This window comes from Trachinotus anak, unplaced genomic scaffold, assembly GCF_046630095.1.
Source record: "Trachinotus anak isolate AG129_WGS33_773 ecotype Australia unplaced genomic scaffold, CSIRO_AGI_Tana_v1 ptg000014l, whole genome shotgun sequence".
Lineage (NCBI taxonomy): Eukaryota > Metazoa > Chordata > Actinopteri > Carangiformes > Carangidae > Trachinotus > Trachinotus anak.
This window is the reverse complement of record NW_027273865.1, coordinates 12,335,681-12,354,164: the sequence shown is the minus strand read 5'-3', so window position 1 is coordinate 12,354,164 and position 18,484 is coordinate 12,335,681. Positions and strand designations below refer to the sequence as shown.

Here is an 18,484-nt window from a genome sequence, read left to right as displayed (position 1 = left end):
TGTTCCAGGGCAACAGAATAAACATTGCAAAGTTGCTTTTACTCGCTGGGTAATACTTTCTGTGATCTGTAAACTGAATTGGATGTGTAAAATCACTGGCATGTGCCTTTGAAGTAAAAATACTGAAAGGAAATGGGGGGGGAGAAAGATGGGGGATAACAAGGTCTAATGGGATAACTTGTCTTGCATATGTTTTTCTGCAGAACTGATGATATCTAATATCTGCCAAGTTATTGTAGATGCCAGCCAGATACAAACACCCTCAATCAAGCACTTTGCCATGAAAAATAGATGGGAAGCTATATTATTTCAATGATGCTGCTGCTACCATCTAGTGGACATTTTACTTTATCATATAATTGCAAAATAGTGACTCACAAATTCAAGGTTGCTTTGTGCATTTACGAAATATGGTTGGTTCACTTGTCATACACACAAATCTGAGACTGTACTCATTACAAAGTGACTGTTCTGATATCTGCTCAGGTATTAAACTGCACAGCGATTTGTAAGAAAACTTGTATTTTCTAACAAAGCAAGTAGATGTTTTACCAGAAGGTGAAACAGTGCACAACTTTTTTTCTGAAACCTAACAGACATATGGAAGTCCACTTTATATGACATAAAAAATATAACTAATTTGCACATAATATGACTGGGATGCACATTTTTGTAAACCCCATCATCATAGTCATCCACAAATTAAGTTTTTTTGTTGGAAAGGATGCCAACATGGCCTTAGACAGATGTTGTTAAAGTCTGTGCAATAATTCCACCTCAGTACAAATCAGTCCCAAATGAAATACATTTTAGGTCCTGCCCCTACTTCCTCTTCTGCACTGATGGGTTGTGTTGAAGATCAAACAATACTGCAAGTCAATAAAAGGGGGAACCACAGTGTAAAGCTTAAAGACTGCACTCAGAAAAGGTGTAAACCAGGGGAAAGTCATGTGGACATTTTTAGACACCAACTTGCTCATGCTGTTGTATTCCTGCTTTTCTTGTGCTGTGTCCTCCACTGTTTATTCCACCTCTTGCCAGTTACAGGGACAGTTTCATCTAAATGGGATGCACAAGGCTGGAGATGTGGTTCTAGGTGGGCTGTTTAAAATTCACTTTTTTTCTACCTATCCTGAACTGTCTTTTACCTCAGAGCCACAGCAGCCTACCTGCCATGGGTGAGTCTGCAAACCAGCAAAAAGCAGAAAGTGATCATCTGATATCACTGTGAAATAAATACATACTTGTGCCGTTTTAACTAATTTGTTTTTTGTGCAATGTCTTTTATGCATTTTTCCATTCAAGTAGGCTATTATTATTGTGGTTATTGCTATTCAACACTTATTGTTCACAAAATCTGTAGCTGTACAACATGTCTATATTTGCACAGTTACTTTATCATGTATGTTTCAATAGTAAACAGTGGTATCTTCTGTGTTAGTTTTGATGTTCTAGGGTTCAGACAGGCCCAGACCATGGCTTTTGCTGTTGATGAGATCAACAGAAACTCCAACCTGCTACCTAATGTGACTCTGGGATACAGTTTGTATGATAACTGCATCCAACTAAGAATTGCATTCCGTGCAGCAATGACATTAGCCAGTGGTCAAGAGGAGCAAGTTACATTACATGAGACCTGTATAGGAACACCTCCAGTCATAGGGATTGTGGGTGATTCTTCCTCTACACGTTCTATTGCAATCTCCACTGTCTTAGGTTTGTACAGAGTGCCTCTGGTAAGTTTTTCTATACCTTACGTAAAATCATTATTTTGTATAATCGTGATTTAATATCAAATTTTATGAGATTGTAAACATGGAGTAACTGACCTCAAAGGCGTTCAGTGGTTTTAGGATGTAAAGTCTGTGTTTTTCACAGGTGAGTTATTTTGCCACATGTTCCTGCCTGAGTGACCGGAAAAAGTTTCCATCCTTCTTTAGGACGATCCCAAGTGATGCTTTCCAGGTAAAAATCTATCAGCAAAGTGAAAATACATAAAATAAATAATGTGCCATTAAATCACTTTCAGGAGAAACATTACTGTATGACAACTATATTCCTTTTGTGTATCACCAGTAAAAAAAATTGTGTCATTGATGGAGTTGTGTGGTGTCAGGTAAAAACACTGAAAGGCCATAATTGAACATGGTCCATTCTGGAATCTATTTAACTGGATTTCAGTAAAACATTATTCCAGCCTGTGCACTAATCCCTCCTCTCTGTATTCTCAGGTGCGTGCTATGATTCAGATTCTAAAACATTTTGGCTGGACTTGGGCAGGTCTGCTAATCAGTGATGATGATTATGGACTCCATGCTGCCCGATCCTTCCAGTCAGACCTGGGTCCATCTGGTGGAGGTTGCCTGGCCTACACAGAGGTTTTGCCCTGGAGTGACAACCCGTCTGAACTAAGGAGGATTGTAGATGTGATGAAGAAATCCACAGCTCGTGTGGTCATTGTGTTTGCACATGAGAGTCACATGATTGATCTTATGAAGGAGGTTTGGCCTGATATACAATTTCATTATAACTTAACATATGGAATAATGTTTTCTTTGTCAAACTGAAAGGTTTATTTTGCAAATTATTGTCAGTCTGTAAAAAAAAAAAAACATGATTTAATTGAATAAGTTACACCTTTGATTTGTTATAGGTGTTGCTAGGAGGGTTTTAAAGTAAGTTTGCTTACTCAGAAGAGTTATGCTCAATCTCATTGCTCATTCTACTGTGTAAAACAAAGACTACACCTGTATGTGAGTCACTAAAACAGTGAAAATATAAACTGTGTAATATTTAGAAAATTAGTTACTACTAAAGTGATATGGCAGAATGAATTCATGTATCCGGTATAATGTAATTTACAGGTGGTGAGGCAGAATGTGACAGGCCTGCAGTGGATGGCCAGTGAAGGCTGGACATCCACTGCTGTGCTCCAGACCCCCCACCTCATGCCGTACCTGGGTGGAACTCTTGGAATTGCCATCCGTCGAGGAGAAATACCAGGGCTCAGGGAATTCCTGCTACAAATACGTCCTGACCTAAACCACAATAATAGCTATGGAAATAATGTGGTGAGAGTTCAACCTTCAAATTGAACTTCATGAGGATAATATACTGTAACTGTTTATAATACACAGCTTTGAACATATTTCAGGTGAATCAGTTTTGGGAATACACATTTCAGTGTAGATTTGCACCACCACCAGAAGGCTGGGTGGAAGCTGGAGGAGCATTATGCACTGGACAGGAAGATTTAGAGAATATGGAGAGTGAGTTCTTGGACATTTTAAATCTCAGGCCAGAGTACAATGTTTATAAGGCAGTGTATGCCCTGGCATATGCCCTTGATGACATGCTGCAGTGTGAGCCAGGGAGAGGGCCTTTCAGTGGGAACAGCTGTGGAAATTTACAAAGACTGGAGCCCTGGCAGGTGTGGTATCAATTTACACTCCATCTGTTCATGAGATGAAATCTATTGTTCTACTACTTTTGTGTGGAGCAGCATTTAGTGTACATAACTGAGTATAAAACTGTGGGATTATCAGTTGTAAAATGCTAGATAGATAGTTCAAAAGATTTTCCCTGCAGCTGCTGAGTGGTAGCAGTGACTTGTGTTATCAGGTTAGAGAGAGCAATCTCTTGTTATTAGGTGTATATATACACACACACACACACACACACACACACACACACACACACAGTATATATATATATATATATATATATACTGTGTGTGTAACACAAGTCACTGCTACCACTCAGCAGCTGCAGGGAAAATCTTTTGAACTATCTATATCTATAATATATATATATATATATATATATATATATATATATATATATATATATATATACATACACACACACACATTTATCATTTATCGTCTTTGGTTTTTTCCTCTATCTCTTATTCTGGTTTTCATAGCTTGTGTATTACTTGGAAAAGGTGACCTTCACCACATCATTTGGTGATCATGTGACATTTGACGAGAATGGTGATGTCTTACCAATCTATGATATCATGAACTGGCTGTGGCTCCCTGATGGAGGAACTAAAGTTCAGAATGTGGGTGAGGTTAAGAAATCAGCCTTCAAAGGTGAAGAACTCACACTTGTTGAAGATAAAATCTTCTGGAACTTTGAATCCAAAGAGGTTATTTGTCCTTTTTTAGACTCCTTTTCATATGGCCTGTGGGTAACTCATTATACAAGTATAAAGGAGTAAAATAACAGATATTTTTCTCCGTACAGCCACCCCGGTCAGTGTGTAGTGAGAGCTGTCCACCAGGTACACGCATGGCCAGAAAAAAGGGGGAACCTGTGTGCTGTTTTGACTGCATCCCTTGTTCTGAGGGAAAGATCAGCAATAAGACTGGTGGGTGTTAAGTTTAAACGTTGCACTTTGGATATATAGAATACACATGTATTATAACACTTTCCCTTTTTTCATAGACTCCATGGAGTGCACCAGTTGTCCAGAGGATTTCTGGTCCAGCCCCCAGCGTGACCACTGTGTTCCCAAGAAAACAGAGTTCCTCTCCTACCATGACCCTCTGGGTATCTGTTTGACAACCGCCTCCTTGCTGGGCACATTTATTTGTGCTGTTGTACTCGGGATATTTATTTATCATCGCCAAACACCTATCGTGCGTGCCAACAATTCAGAACTCAGTTTCCAGCTGTTGTTGTCACTTAAGCTATGTTTCCTCTGCTCATTGCTGTTCATTGGACGACCCAAACTGTGGACGTGCCAGCTGAGACATGCAGCATTTGGCATCAGCTTTGTTCTTTGTGTCTCATGTATCCTTGTCAAAACTATGGTGGTTCTGGCTGTGTTCAAGGCCTCTAAGCCAGGAGGTGAAGCCAGTCTGAAGTGGTTTGGTGCTGTGCAGCAGAGAGGGACAGTTGTGGTTCTCACTTCTATTCAAGCAGCAATCTGTACTGCCTGGCTTGTCTCTGCTTCACCAGTGCCTCATAAAAACACTCAATACCACAATGATAAGATAGTTTATGAGTGCGTAGTTGGGTCCACAATTGGTTTTGCAGTGTTACTGGGCTATATTGGTTTACTGGCTATCCTCAGTTTTCTCATTGCATTTCTGGCAAGGAATCTTCCTGACAGTTTTAATGAGGCCAAACTCATCACTTTCAGCATGCTGATCTTCTGTGCTGTGTGGGTGGCCTTTATCCCTGCTTATATCAGTTCACCTGGGAAATATGCAGATGCAGTGGAGGTATTTGCTATTCTGGCCTCCAGTTTTGGTCTCTTGGTGGCACTGTTTGGACCCAAATGTTATATAATCCTGCTTAGACCAGAGAGAAACACAAAGAAAGCTATCATGGGTCGAGGTGCTGATTCATAAAAATTGCATTTCATTTCGTATAACAGAAGTAATACATTTTCTTCATATAATACAAAAATACACACTAAAATGTTAATAGTAGTAGCAGGATTATGTAACTGAGAAAGAATGGCTAATGCCAAATAAATTTGGATCATATGTGTAAGAATACTTAAACACAATGAGTTGTTTGATAGTTTCCATGATGCAATAAAAGTCCAAAGCACTTAATCTTCAAATGCTATTATGGCCCTTGTAAATTTTCAAGGTGTAAGTTAACCTTCCGCCTGATTATACTGTAAATTGCTTTCTCTGAATAAATTTTGCAGACTATTTGGTTTCATTCATCAGTATTTGTTTTTGACCTGCATGGTGCTGATGTTGGCTTAAAAATATACTCACCAGTTTTTATATGTCCCTCTAATTCAAAAAAGATGGACAGTAGCAAAATCATGGCAGTACTGTCTTTTAAAGATGCAGCAATCCCTGACTATCAATGTTACCTGCTATATAAAGAAAATGCAAGCAACATTGATAGAATTATATCTTATGTGTTTAAGCATCAGACCTGACAGCTGACTGTGAACCTGAAGTGCTTTAAAATTTCACTGATTGTTTTGTTCCAGGGCAACAGAATAAACATTGCAAAGTTGCTTTTACTCGCTGGGTAATACTTTCTGTGATCTGCAAACTGAACTTGATGTGTAAAATTACTGGCATGTGCCTTTGAAGTAAAAATTCTGAAAGGAAATGTGGGGGGAGAAAGATGGGGGATAACAAGGTCTAATGGGATAACTTGTCTTGCATATGTTTTTCTGCAGAACTGATGATATCTAATATCTGCCAAGTTATTGTAGATGCCAGCCAGATACAAACACCCTCAATCAAGCACTTTGCCATGAAAAATAGATGGGAAGCTATATTATTTCAATGATGCTGCTGCTACCATCTAGTGGACATTTTACTTTATCATATAATTGCAAAATAGTGACTCTCACAAATTCAAGGTTGCTTTGTGCATTTACGAAATGTAGTTTGGTTCACTCGTCATACACACAAATCTGAGACTGTACTCATTACAAAGTGACTGTTCTGATATCTGCTCAGGTATTAAACTGCACAGCGATTTGTAAGAAAACTTGTATTTTCTAACAAAGCAAGTAGATGTTTTACCAGAAGGTGAAACAGTGCACAACTTTTTCAACAGACATATGGAAGTCCACTTTATATGACATAAAAAAAATATAACTAATTTACACATAATATTGACTGTGATGCACATTTTTGTAAACCCCATCATCATAGTCATCCACAAATTAAGATTTTTGTTGGAAAGGATGCCAACATGGCCTTAGACAGATATTGTTAAAGTCTGTGCAATAATTCCACCTCAGTACAAATCAGTCCCAAATGAAATACATTTTAGGCCCAACCCCTACTTCCTCTTCCGATGGGTTGTGTTGAAGATCAAACAATACTGCAAGTCAATAAAAGGGGGAACCACAGTGTAAAGCTTAAAGACTGCACTCAGAAAAGGTGTAAACCAGGGGAAAGTCATGTGGACATTTTTAGACACCAACTTGCTCATGCTGTTGTATTCCTGCTTTTCTTGTGCTGTGTCCTCCACTGTTTATTCCTCCTCCTGCCAGTTACAGGGACAGTTTCATCTAAATGGGATGCACAAGGCTGGAGATGTGGTTCTAGGTGGGCTGTTTGAAATTCACTTTTTTTCTACCTATCCTGAACTGTCTTTTACCTCAGAGCCACAGCAGCCTACCTGCCATGGGTGAGTCTGCAAACCAGCAAAAAGCAGAAAGTGATCATCTGATATCACTGTGAAATAAATACATACTTGTGCCATTTTAACTAATTTGCTTTTTTGTGCAATGTTTTTTATGTATTTTTCCATTCAAGTAGGCTATTATTATTGTGGTTATTGCTATTCAACACTTATTGTTCACAAAATCTGTAGCTGTACAACATGTCTATATTTGCACAGTTACTTTATCATGTATGTTTCAATAGTAAACAGTGGTATCTTCTGTGTTAGTTTTGATGTTCTAGGGTTCAGACAGGCCCAGACCATGGCTTTTGCTGTTGATGAGATCAACAGAATCTCCAACCTGCTACCTAATGTGACTCTGGGATACAGTTTGTATGATAACTGCATCCAACTTGGAATTGGATTCCGTGCAGCAATGACATTAGCCAGTGGTCAAGAGGAGCAAGTTACATTACATGAGACCTGTATAGGAACACCTCCAGTCATAGGGATTGTGGGTGATTCTTCCTCTACACGTTCTATTGCAATCTCCACTGTCTTAGGTTTGTACAGAGTGCCAATGGTAAGTTTTTCTATACCTTACGTAAAATCATTATTTTGTATAATCGTGATTTAATATCAAATTTTATGAGATTGTAAACATGGAGTAACTGACCTCAAAGGCGTTCAGTGGTTTTAGGATGTAAAGTCTGTGTTTTTCACAGGTGAGTTATTTTGCCACATGTTCCTGCCTGAGTGACCGGAAAAAGTTTCCATCCTTCTTTAGGACGATCCCAAGTGATGCTTTCCAGGTAAAAATCTATCAGCAAAGTGAAAATACATAAAATAAATAATGTGCCATTAAATCACTTTCAGGAGAAACATTACTGTATGACAACTATATTCCTTTTGTGTATCACCAGTAAAAAAAATTGTGTCATTGATGGAGTTGTGTGGTGTCAGGTAAAAACACTGAAAGGCCATAATTGAACATGGTCCATTCTGGAATCTATTTAACTGGATTTCAGTGAAACATTATTCCAGCCTGTGCACGAATTCCTCCTCTCTGTATTCTCAGGTGCGTGCTATGATTCAGATTCTAAAACACTTTGGCTGGACTTGGGCAGGTCTGCTAATCAGTGATGATGATTATGGACTCCATGCTGCCCGATCCTTCCAGTCAGACCTGGGTCCATCTGGTGGAGGTTGCCTGGCCTACACAGAGATTTTGCCCTGGAGTGACAACCCATCTGAACTAAGGAGGATTGTAGATGTGATCAGGAAATCCACAGCTCGTGTGGTCATTGTGTTTGCACATGAGAGTCACATGATTGATCTTATGAAGGAGGTTGGGGTTGAAATACAACTTAATTACAGCTAAATATAATTATACAACTTCTGTAGTGTTTTGTTGGTCAAAATTTGATTCAAATTTGGTACAAATTATACTGAAGTGTTTGCTCATTCTACTGTGTAAAGAACAGGCATGGATCTCATAATGGAGTAAAACACTTTCTGTGTTGTGTATAATTCAAAAAATAGATTCTTCTTTAATGGCATGGCAGTATGAATTTTTACACTTACAATGTACAGGTGGTGAGGCAGAATGTGACAGGCCTGCAGTGGATGGCCAGTGAAGCCTGGACCTCAGCTGCTGTGCTCCAGACCCCCCACCTCATGCCGTACCTGGGTGGAACTCTTGGAATTGCCATCCGTCGAGGAGAAATACCAGGGCTCAGGGAATTCCTGTTACAAATACGTCCTGACCCAAACCACAATAATAGCTATGGAAATAATATGGTGAGAGTTCAACCTTCAAATTGAACTTCATGAGGATAATATACTGTAACTGTTTATAATACACAGTTTTGAATATGTTTCAGGTAAATCAGTTTTGGGAATATACATTTCAGTGTAGATTTGCACCACCACCAGAAGGCTGGGTGGAAGCTGGAGGAGCGTTATGCACTGGACAGGAAGATTTAGAGAATATGGAGAGTGAGTTCTTGGACATTTTAAATCTCAGGCCAGAGTACAATGTGTATAAGGCAGTGTATGCCCTGGCATATGCCCTTGATGACATGCTGCAGTGTGAGCCAGGGAGAGGGCCTTTCAGTGGGAACAGCTGTGGAAATTTACAAAGACTGGAGCCCTGGCAGGTGAGATATCAGTTTACACACCACCTGTTTATGTGACTAAATCCTGTGTTTCAGAACTTCTTGTGGGTTAGCACTTAGTGTATAGCAGGGGTGGACAGTAATAAAGTACATTTACTTGAGTACTGTACTTAAGTATATTTTTCCAGTATCTGTACTTAACTTGAGTATTATTTTCATTGGAAACTCGTGACTTTTAGTCTCCTACACTTCAAAGACAAATTACAGCCTTTTAACTCCACTACATTTTTATGAAGTACTCATTCATTTGAAGCAGAGCTTTTAGTCACTTGAATTAATTTTCTTTTAATTTGAAAATGTGATAGACCATAGACCACCACTGTGTTCATCAGAGAAGAAAAAACAATCACTACCAACACCTACACTATCAGTCATGTTGAGCTGCTGCAGTTTTGAACAGCTCAAGTTTGAACTTGGATAAAGACGGAGCAAAATATTCTTCATCAGAGCATCACGGCCTTATCTGAAGTCCATGATTGTAATTTTAGAAACAAATTTAAAAAGATTCCTTTCGTTTTAAATGTTTTCTGTGTTTACCACGACCAAACTTCATGGCCTACCAAAAAAAATTCATATTTCTACAAGCGTTTTATTCTACAGGTACTACAGCCTATCAGTCATTCAGTAGCTTGTTTCTCAGTCATTCTATAAATGTGGAACAATACAACTATATGCTCACATAAAAAAATAGGTATTTTAAGAAGCAAGTATTTCAGTATTAACTTTAACTCAAGTAAAGGTTTGACTGAACTTGTATTGGAGTAATATTTGACCAGGAATATCTATACTTTGACTTAAGTAACGAAGCTATGTCCACCTCTGCCGTATAGGATCAAGTTCAAAGCGATGTGAGTATCAAATGTAAAATACTAGAAAGATAGCTGAAATGATTTTTCGTTGTTGCTTGGTATATATACATATATATATATATATATATATGTATATATATATATTTCATTTATCGTCTTTGGTTTTTTCCTCTATCTCTTATTCTGGTTTTCATAGCTTGTGTATTACTTGGAAAAGGTGACCTTCACCACATCATTTGGTGATCATGTGACATTTGACGAGAACGGTGATGTCTTACCAATCTATGATATCATGAACTGGCTGTGGCTCCCTGATGGAGGAACTAAAGTTCAGAATGTGGGTGAGGTTAAGAAATCAGCCTTCAAAGGTGAAGAACTCACACTTGTTGAAGATAGAATCTTCTGGAACTTTGAATCCAAAGAGGTTATTTGTCCTTTTTTAGACTCCTTTTCATATGGCCTGTGGGTAACTCATTATACAAGTATAAAGGAGTAAAATAACAGATATTTTTCTCCGTACAGCCACCCCGGTCAGTGTGCAGTGAGAGCTGTCCACCAGGTACACGCATGGCCAGAAAAAAGGGGGAACCTGTGTGCTGTTTTGACTGCATCCCTTGTTCTGAGGGAAAGATCAGCAATAAGACTGGTGGGTGTTAAGTTTAAACATTGCACTTTGGATATGGAGTACATGCATGTATTGTAACACTTTCCCTTTTTTCACAGACTCCATGGAGTGTAGCAGCTGTCCAGAGGATTTCTGGTCCAGCCCCCAGCGTGACCACTGTGTTCCCAAGAAAACAGAGTTCCTCTCCTACCATGAACCTCTGGGAATCTGCTTAACAACCGCCTCCCTGCTGGGCACATTTATTTGTGCTGTTGTACTCGGGATATTTATTTATCATCGCCAAACACCTATTGTACGTGCCAACAATTCAGAACTCAGTTTCCAGCTGTTGTTGTCACTTAAGCTATGTTTCCTCTGCTCATTGCTGTTCATTGGACGACCCAAACTGTGGACGTGCCAGCTGAGACATGCAGCATTTGGGATCAGCTTTGTTCTTTGTGTCTCATGTATCCTGGTCAAAACCATGGTGGTTCTGGCTGTGTTCAAGGCCTCTAAGCCAGGAGGTGAAGCCAGTCTGAAGTGGTTTGGTGCTGTGCAGCAGAGAGGGACAGTTGTGGTTCTCACTTCTGTTCAAGCAGCAATCTGTGCTGCCTGGCTTGTCTCTGCTTCACCAGTGCCTCATAAAAACACTCAATACCACAATGACAAGATAGTTTATGAGTGTGTAGTTGGGTCCACAATTGGTTTTGCAGTGTTACTGGGCTATATTGGTTTGCTGGCTATCCTTAGTTTCCTCATTGCATTTCTGGCAAGGAATCTTCCTGACAGTTTTAATGAGGCTAAACTCATCACTTTCAGCATGCTGATCTTCTGTGCTGTGTGGGTGGCCTTTGTTCCTGCTTATATCAGCTCACCAGGCAAATATGCAGATGCAGTGGAGGTATTTGCTATTCTGGCCTCCAGTTTTGGTCTCTTGGTGGCGCTGTTTGGACCCAAATGTTATATAATCCTGCTTCGACCAGAGAGAAACACAAAGAAAGCTATCATGGGTCGAGGCACTGAGCCATAGAAACTGTAATTAATTTAACAAGATAGAATGAATCAATTTTCTCCATACAATATAAAAATAGTAGTTAATTCTGATTTTGATAATAGTGATAGCAAAGCTATGTGATAATATAATAAGAATAAGAATAATTATGCCAAATACATGTATTTCTGTATCAAATGTCTTTCCACTTGGATCACATATGTAGAATACACAATGAGTTACTCCATTTTTTCCTGGTTAAAGTTAAAGTAAGAAGTACTTGTTGTTCAAATGCTATTATGGCCTTTGTGACTTTTCATGGTCTAAGTTAACCTTTCTCCTGATTAAACTTAAAGTTACATTCTCTGAATAAATTATACCTCTCAGTTGTAACAGTGAATGAATATTCCTTAATTTCAATGGATACAGCCAATTTATTCATAAATTACTCAGTGATTCTAATGTAAGAATGAGTTAAGTAACTTGGGGTGACAGAACACCAGACTTATATCCTTCCACCAGCATTTGAGTTTTCATGTGAACTGCCAGTACACAGATGAAGAGTAAAATTGGGTTGAAATTATTGTTCTGTGATAGGTTGCAGTGTTCTGCATGACAACTGGATAATATTTCATGTTGTCAACTGCAGGAATGTGTTTTATTGTGTAAAATGGACAATATCTTTTTTATTATTCAAACTGTATCAGATTTGCACTTAGGGCTCTCAACTCATGTATATATACAATTTCAATGATTTATTTGTTATTAGTCTAAACTAACATTTAATAAGCCTAAATTATGACCCTGGTGGTTGCCTGAGGCAGCCACTTGGGAAGCCAAAACACAAACAAGTGAGGAAACATTTTTTTGTCAGTTTGACAACACATGGGCAGATACATAAATACAACAATACAATCATATATGAAAATGAGCTGCAAAAACAGAAAACACAACCAAATGCAAAATCTTCAGGAATTATTCCAGGCTGGCTGCAATCATGCTCATGTCAGGGATGCTCATGTCTCCCTTAAAAAAAACTGAAATAAAAGAGAGAATTAACTGTCCTCATATAAAAATTTTGTGCATAGGGCACTGGTACTTTAAAATGAATCAAGTAGTGGCATTAAGTAGAAGTGATGGCCCTCTAGGTCAAGCCCATTAGAGAAGACATTCTGGATGAGGATGAAAAATCTCGAATGGCTCCAAAGACATGGGACAATGTCTACTAACCAATAGCTACTCCCCCACATAGGACCAATCAGTATCAATGTGAAGCCCCTCTCATTCACTCTTGTCAGCTTGGAGGAAATTAAGTCAAACAGGTATACTCGCCAGCCAACATTTGAGTAGTTACCTGTGGTTGGAGAATCAAGTCCTTGTATTTGGGGTTGCCCCGGGGTAACAGGTCTGTGTTTGCTTGAATTTTCTTTATTTCATTGTGTTTTCTCTGTTTGCATGTGTTTTCTTTTGTTGCAGTCCATTGAGATCTCATGGCCACAATGCAAAATAGTATTTGTCTTCCTGATCTCAGTCACTTTATGACAATATAAGCAGGTATTAGTCCAGATATTGATACCTTTCACTGATAAAAACCTAACATACATCCATGGTACAGTCTGTGATCCAAACATTAACCGAACCCAGTACAAAATAACAAGAGCCTGCTTGTGCTCTGTGATTTCTAAATAATTGTTCTTTTGACAGTGACTATGGATAGATTGAAACTGGAAAGAAAGAAAAGAAAACGAATCATATAGTGAATATTGGTCATATTTGATGAGCTAAAATGTGTACATCATTTTTTTTTGCTATCTGGCCATCAGGTGTTTCTTAGTGTTTTTCTCAGGCCTCAAAAGAATGATGAAACACTTTGGAGCAAAAATGCAGAACAGTAAACCATAGCTAGAGGCAAGTATTGCAAAAATCTCCACAGCAACTGTGTATTTCCCAGGAGAGCTAACGTAAGCAGGGACAAAGGCCACCCAGACAGCGCAGAAGATCAGCATGCTGAAGGTGATCAGTTTGGCCTCATTGAAATTGTCAGGGAGTTTCCGAGCAAGAAAGGCCAGGAGGAGGCAGGTGCAGGCCAACAGGCCAATGTAGCCCAGTACAAGAGAGAAACCCACCACAGAGGTCATGGCACACTCCAGGGTGACCTTCGACCCTTGGAAACCCAGATCACGTCGAGGCACAGGGGGGCTGAAGGACAGCCATACAGCACAGATGATAACCTGGGCACGAATAAAATGTAATTTAATTGTTGTAATATAGCCTACCAAAATGTAAATATTTATGTAAATATGTAAATATATAAAAAATGAAAAGCATATTTGTTATACCTGTATACAAGTAAGAAAGCAGACACTTCCTCTCTGTTGGCCTGGACCAAACCACTTTATCAAGGCTTCAGCACCAGGCCGAGCTGAGCGAAAAGCTGCAAGAACCACTATGGTTTTGACTTGGAGGCAGGAAACAGAAAGTACAAAGCTGATCCCAAAAGCTGCCTGCTGGAACCGGCAATTCCAGACTGATGGACGACCAATGAACACCAGCGAGCACAGGAAGCAGAGCTTCAGCGACAGAAGGAGCAGAAAGCTCAGTTCTGAGTTGTTGGCTCGCACCTGCAAATGAAAAGTCATATTCATATAAAAAAAGACAAGACAAAAAGACAGCAGATAGGGTCCCCTTTCCAAACAGGGAGTGATTCAGATTAACCAAATATTTTGTTTGCTTGTATAGTAGAAAAAATGCCATGGTAGGAAGTCAAATGAAACAGATCTTTCTGTAAACAGCTTTAACTGCACACCAATGAGGATTTGCTGAAAATGCACAGTATAGTTGTGTTTACATTAATCTAGGTTCTTACCACAGGTGTTTGACGGTAGCAAAGAAACACCACAAACACAGCTGCTGTCACTGTGGCACCTGATACAGCGAATGTAGTCAGGGTAATGCCCAAAGTTTCATTAAAGGAAAGAAAGTCCAACTGCTGAGGGATGCAGGCGGTTCGTTCAGCATTGGACCAGAACTCTAATGGACAACGCTCACAGTGGGGGGAACCTGGGAGAGGAAAAAGGATAGAGGGGAGAAGGGGAGGAAAACCAAAAGGAGCAGAGGAGCAGCAGACAGATTCATGAGTTAGGGTGGCTGTATATGAAGGTTGAGGTTTTACATTGTAATGTCCTCACCAGATTTATTGCTAATCTCCCCTTCAGCACATGGGATACAGTCAAAGCAGCAGATAGGGGCCCCTTTCCTGTTGGCCATTCGGGTGCCTGGGGGACAGCTCTCACTACACATCGAAATAGGCACCTAAACAATAAGCCAAACCACATTCTAAAAGACAAAATAAATGATTCTGACAGCAAAAAATTCAATCAAAATTAAATAGGGAAATAATACTTTGAATTCAAAATTCAAAGTATTATTTCCCTATTTAATACCTGACTGGATCCTGTGCTCCACTGAATAGCTGATTCATTAAGGTGGAGATCAAATCCATCCACGCGACCAATCAAAACAAGTTTTAGTTGCCCCTCAGGGGTGGTCTGCCAGTTGACGAGGTCATACTGTGCTGGAATGTCAGCTCCTTGGAAATAAAACTTTTCACCCTGTGGTGTGGTGAAGTTCAAGTTGTTCAAGTACTGCAACAGCTGTGAAATCATGAAAATACACAAATATTTCACTGTAACTGAGAGAACCTTTCGTAAAATATTACTTATGACAATATATTTTGGAGTATTCACAGGAAGGGGCTGATAATTATGTTTACCTCAATGGGTTTGATTTTTTTTGAAGAAGAACAGGTGGAGCTGTTGTTTCCAGGAGGGCTGTTACTGCTGGGACAGGAGAGAAGGTTGTGAAGGGCGTGGGCTGCAGCATAAACAGCAAGGTAGACATTATACGTCACCCTCAGCTGGGAGGTGTCAGTAAAGAGATTGTGCACTCCCTCCAGGGACTCTGTGCCATTGCAGAGTGAACGTAAAGCTTTCTGAACAGACCTACTCACAGGAGATGAAGTAGTAATATTTGATGGATGACTAGGCCTTTCTGTAGTGCTTACAGATTTGAGGGATGAAAAAGGAGATGAAAAGAGAGGTGTGTCCCAAGTACTGCACCCAAACTCGGCTTCCCAGAATTCCCTTAAAAACTCATCTCCAGGACGATGAATTGGGTGCAAACTTCTGAGATAATTTTCAAATCCAGGTATAGCTGCACTTCTAATGGCAACACCAAGAACACCACTTGCCACTTTACTTGTGACAAGATCTTGAAGAAGATCACCACTGGTGCTCCAAGCCTCACTGGCTAGAAACTGTCTGTCAGTCACCTAATGACATTAGGAAGATACATATAATCATTATATATATATATATATATATATATATATATATATATATATATATATATATATATATATATATATATATACACACGATTTTAAAAGGCAATATGTTTATAACAACAGTTATGTATTGGAATTACTATATTCTCACATTTATTTTGGACAGTTGCAGAAACAGTTCCCTCACATCTGTATACCAGCAAAAGATCAAAATCACACGAGCAGTCGAGGCCTGAATTGTGAGTGCTGCTTGTCTGGCATCGTTTCTGATGTTTTCCCTTCGGACAGTCTCTACAAATTCCAGACACACCCCTGCTCCCTGAGTCTCCTCCTGAAATATCTGACATACAGAGTTGAAAGAAACAAAAAGATTAGATTAATGAAAAGTATTTCAACGTTGGAATTATGTACATTTCTTCCATTGAAACACCTTAATTGCCATCAGGCCATAATCAGTGTTTGCCACCACTGCTCCGACCCAGGTCCAATTGAAATGTATAGCAAGCTGGGCAATGGCACGGGCTTGATAAATATCACTGGGGATGGTCCTGAAGAAATTTGGATATTGAAGCCTGTCGCTCAGACAGGGGCAGCTCGCAAGGTAGCTAACCTGAAAGACACAGAAAAATAATACCATTAGTTACATCAGAAGTTAATTCATTGAATTCTTTTTTTTTTAAGAAGCAGATGTGAAACTGATTCAAAATCCAGATTTTTTGTCTTAGAGGAAACTTTTCACTGCAGTATTAACATGAAACTAGGTCCTCTCCCACACAGCAAAACACACACAGCACTTTGGGTAAAATATAGTTAAGTAAGATGACACTATCTCCCTGAAAGTAGAAGGGAAAAAGCTACTGTACAGTGTTCATGTTGTATTCAAAACAAAACTCACTAAAGGTACAGAGAGTTGCCCCAGGGTACTGGAGAGTATCTGCGCTGTTGCAGATGAAGCACCACCGATGATCAGGGGAACAGGGTGATCACCTGATGCAGCATTTAAAGATATGGAATTAAATAAAGTGTTTATTATATGAAAAATAATGTTTACACAACCAAAAATGATTTGTTCTCTCTTAAACACAACTCTGCATTTGTTTTGCTCTCATCATTTCATTTGGTTATGTTACAGACAGAGTATGATGGAGACACACAAGCTACCTCTCCTGTCTTTGATTTCCTCTCCATGCCCAGCAGAATAAGCTGGAAGCTCTGTTGCAAAACAGCTGGTGCTGTCTCCTCCAACCAGTGCCAATGCTGCCTGAAGAGACCACATCGCTTGGCCACAACTATCAAAAATATGGTAGCCCAGCTTCACACCTGGTAGCAGCGTTGTGCTATGATTAATTTCCTCCACTGCAAACACCATAGCATATATGTACTGCAATGGAACATGATCTAAGCTGAGACCACAACAGAGACAGAATGAGAGAAATATCAGTCAATCACTCAAACTTTGGTTGAGTCTGTAAAGCCACCAGCCCTAATCTAGATTTAGAAGCTTGTGTCATATCAAAAAGAAAAGACAGAAGATGCAAAGACGCTAATTATTCTTATACTATGACAGCTTAGCTCAGTTCAAAGTTTTACCCAGAACAAGGTTTGTAGTGTGGCAGCTGGGTGAATTCATGTTCTGTAGCTGGAGTTTGGTAATGAATCATAAAGAGCCCGCCAATAACTACATCTCCATCCTGGAACAGACCCTGGCTATGCGGTGCACCCCACCGAGAACAAGTCACTGTCTGGACATCCTGCAGTCCCACCCTGAGCCCCAGCTGTCTGCCCACAAGCCCCACAAGGAGCAGGGATGGGGCTGAGCAGGGCCACAGTCTGAAGAGCCAGGAGAACCAAGACATACATGCAACTGTTCTGGACACTTAAAATATGCACTGAACACTCAGCTAGTTAGCAAGACATTCAATATCTATAAACAGTTCCTGGAATGAGTACGAATAAAAATAAAATCCCCTTCCAATACAGTGGAAAAAATATAATATTTTTGCATCAAGATCCACCTGTAGAGCAAAAACAACAACAATTTAAACAGTTTAAAAACTAACTGTGACAAACTGTGACATACACCCCCCCTCCTCTGAACACCTGAACTGTTGATGTAGGTATTTATAATAGATGTGAAGCATTTTTGCAAGCAAGTAAACAGGATGGCGCATGCACACAAGCCCAAATCACTCCTCTCAAGAGTGACAGTAAAACAACAACCACATAATTGCAAATGATTAGTTTTTGTAGGTAGCAGGTGGAAGTGGAAGTCCAAGCCAGTGTATTCTTTTTTTCTTTATTTAAATACTTTTTCTTGTATGTATGATCAAACATATATCATTTGATTTGGTCCAAATAGGCCTGTCTGCTGTACAACAGTCCCTGCTGAGCTATTTTCACTGGCATCTTTTTTTTTTTTTTTTTTCTGTGAGACAGACACAACAAGTCACACGT

General features: G+C 39.5%; 3 protein-coding genes across 3 annotated transcripts; 2 read left to right on the top strand and 1 right to left on the bottom strand.

Annotated features, from left to right (window-relative positions):
* Nucleotides 1–741: 741 nt before the first annotated feature.
* Nucleotides 742–5,954, top strand: LOC139631873 (extracellular calcium-sensing receptor-like). The gene is made up of 9 exons (XM_071496494.1): nt 742–1,178; nt 1,442–1,736; nt 1,879–1,965; nt 2,232–2,501; nt 2,865–3,071; nt 3,155–3,430; nt 3,926–4,153; nt 4,252–4,375; nt 4,453–5,954. Exons 1-9 carry the CDS (start codon nt 949–951, stop codon nt 5,361–5,363), a joined length of 2,628 nt encoding a protein of 875 aa, XP_071352595.1. The 5' UTR covers nt 742–948; the 3' UTR covers nt 5,364–5,954.
* Nucleotides 5,955–6,835: 881 nt separating this feature from the next.
* On the top strand, nt 6,836–12,202 carry LOC139632338 (extracellular calcium-sensing receptor-like). Its single transcript, XM_071497233.1, has 9 exons — nt 6,836–7,128; nt 7,393–7,687; nt 7,830–7,916; nt 8,183–8,452; nt 8,698–8,904; nt 8,988–9,263; nt 10,287–10,514; nt 10,613–10,736; nt 10,814–12,202. Exons 1-9 carry the CDS (start codon nt 6,899–6,901, stop codon nt 11,722–11,724), a joined length of 2,628 nt encoding a protein of 875 aa, XP_071353334.1. The 5' UTR covers nt 6,836–6,898; the 3' UTR covers nt 11,725–12,202.
* Nucleotides 12,203–13,243: 1,041 nt separating this feature from the next.
* LOC139632420 (extracellular calcium-sensing receptor-like) lies at nt 13,244–17,886 on the bottom strand. Its single transcript, XM_071497340.1, has 12 exons — nt 17,621–17,886; nt 17,192–17,433; nt 16,935–17,017; nt 16,461–16,640; nt 16,182–16,370; nt 15,799–16,015; nt 15,458–15,735; nt 15,129–15,338; nt 14,874–14,997; nt 14,552–14,745; nt 14,025–14,306; nt 13,244–13,916 (listed from the first exon to the last, which is right to left on the bottom strand). The coding sequence occupies exons 1-12, from the start codon at nt 17,884–17,886 to the stop codon at nt 13,494–13,496; spliced, it is 2,688 nt and encodes an 895-aa protein (XP_071353441.1). The 3' UTR covers nt 13,244–13,493.
* Between the last annotated feature and the right edge of the window lie 598 nt (nt 17,887–18,484).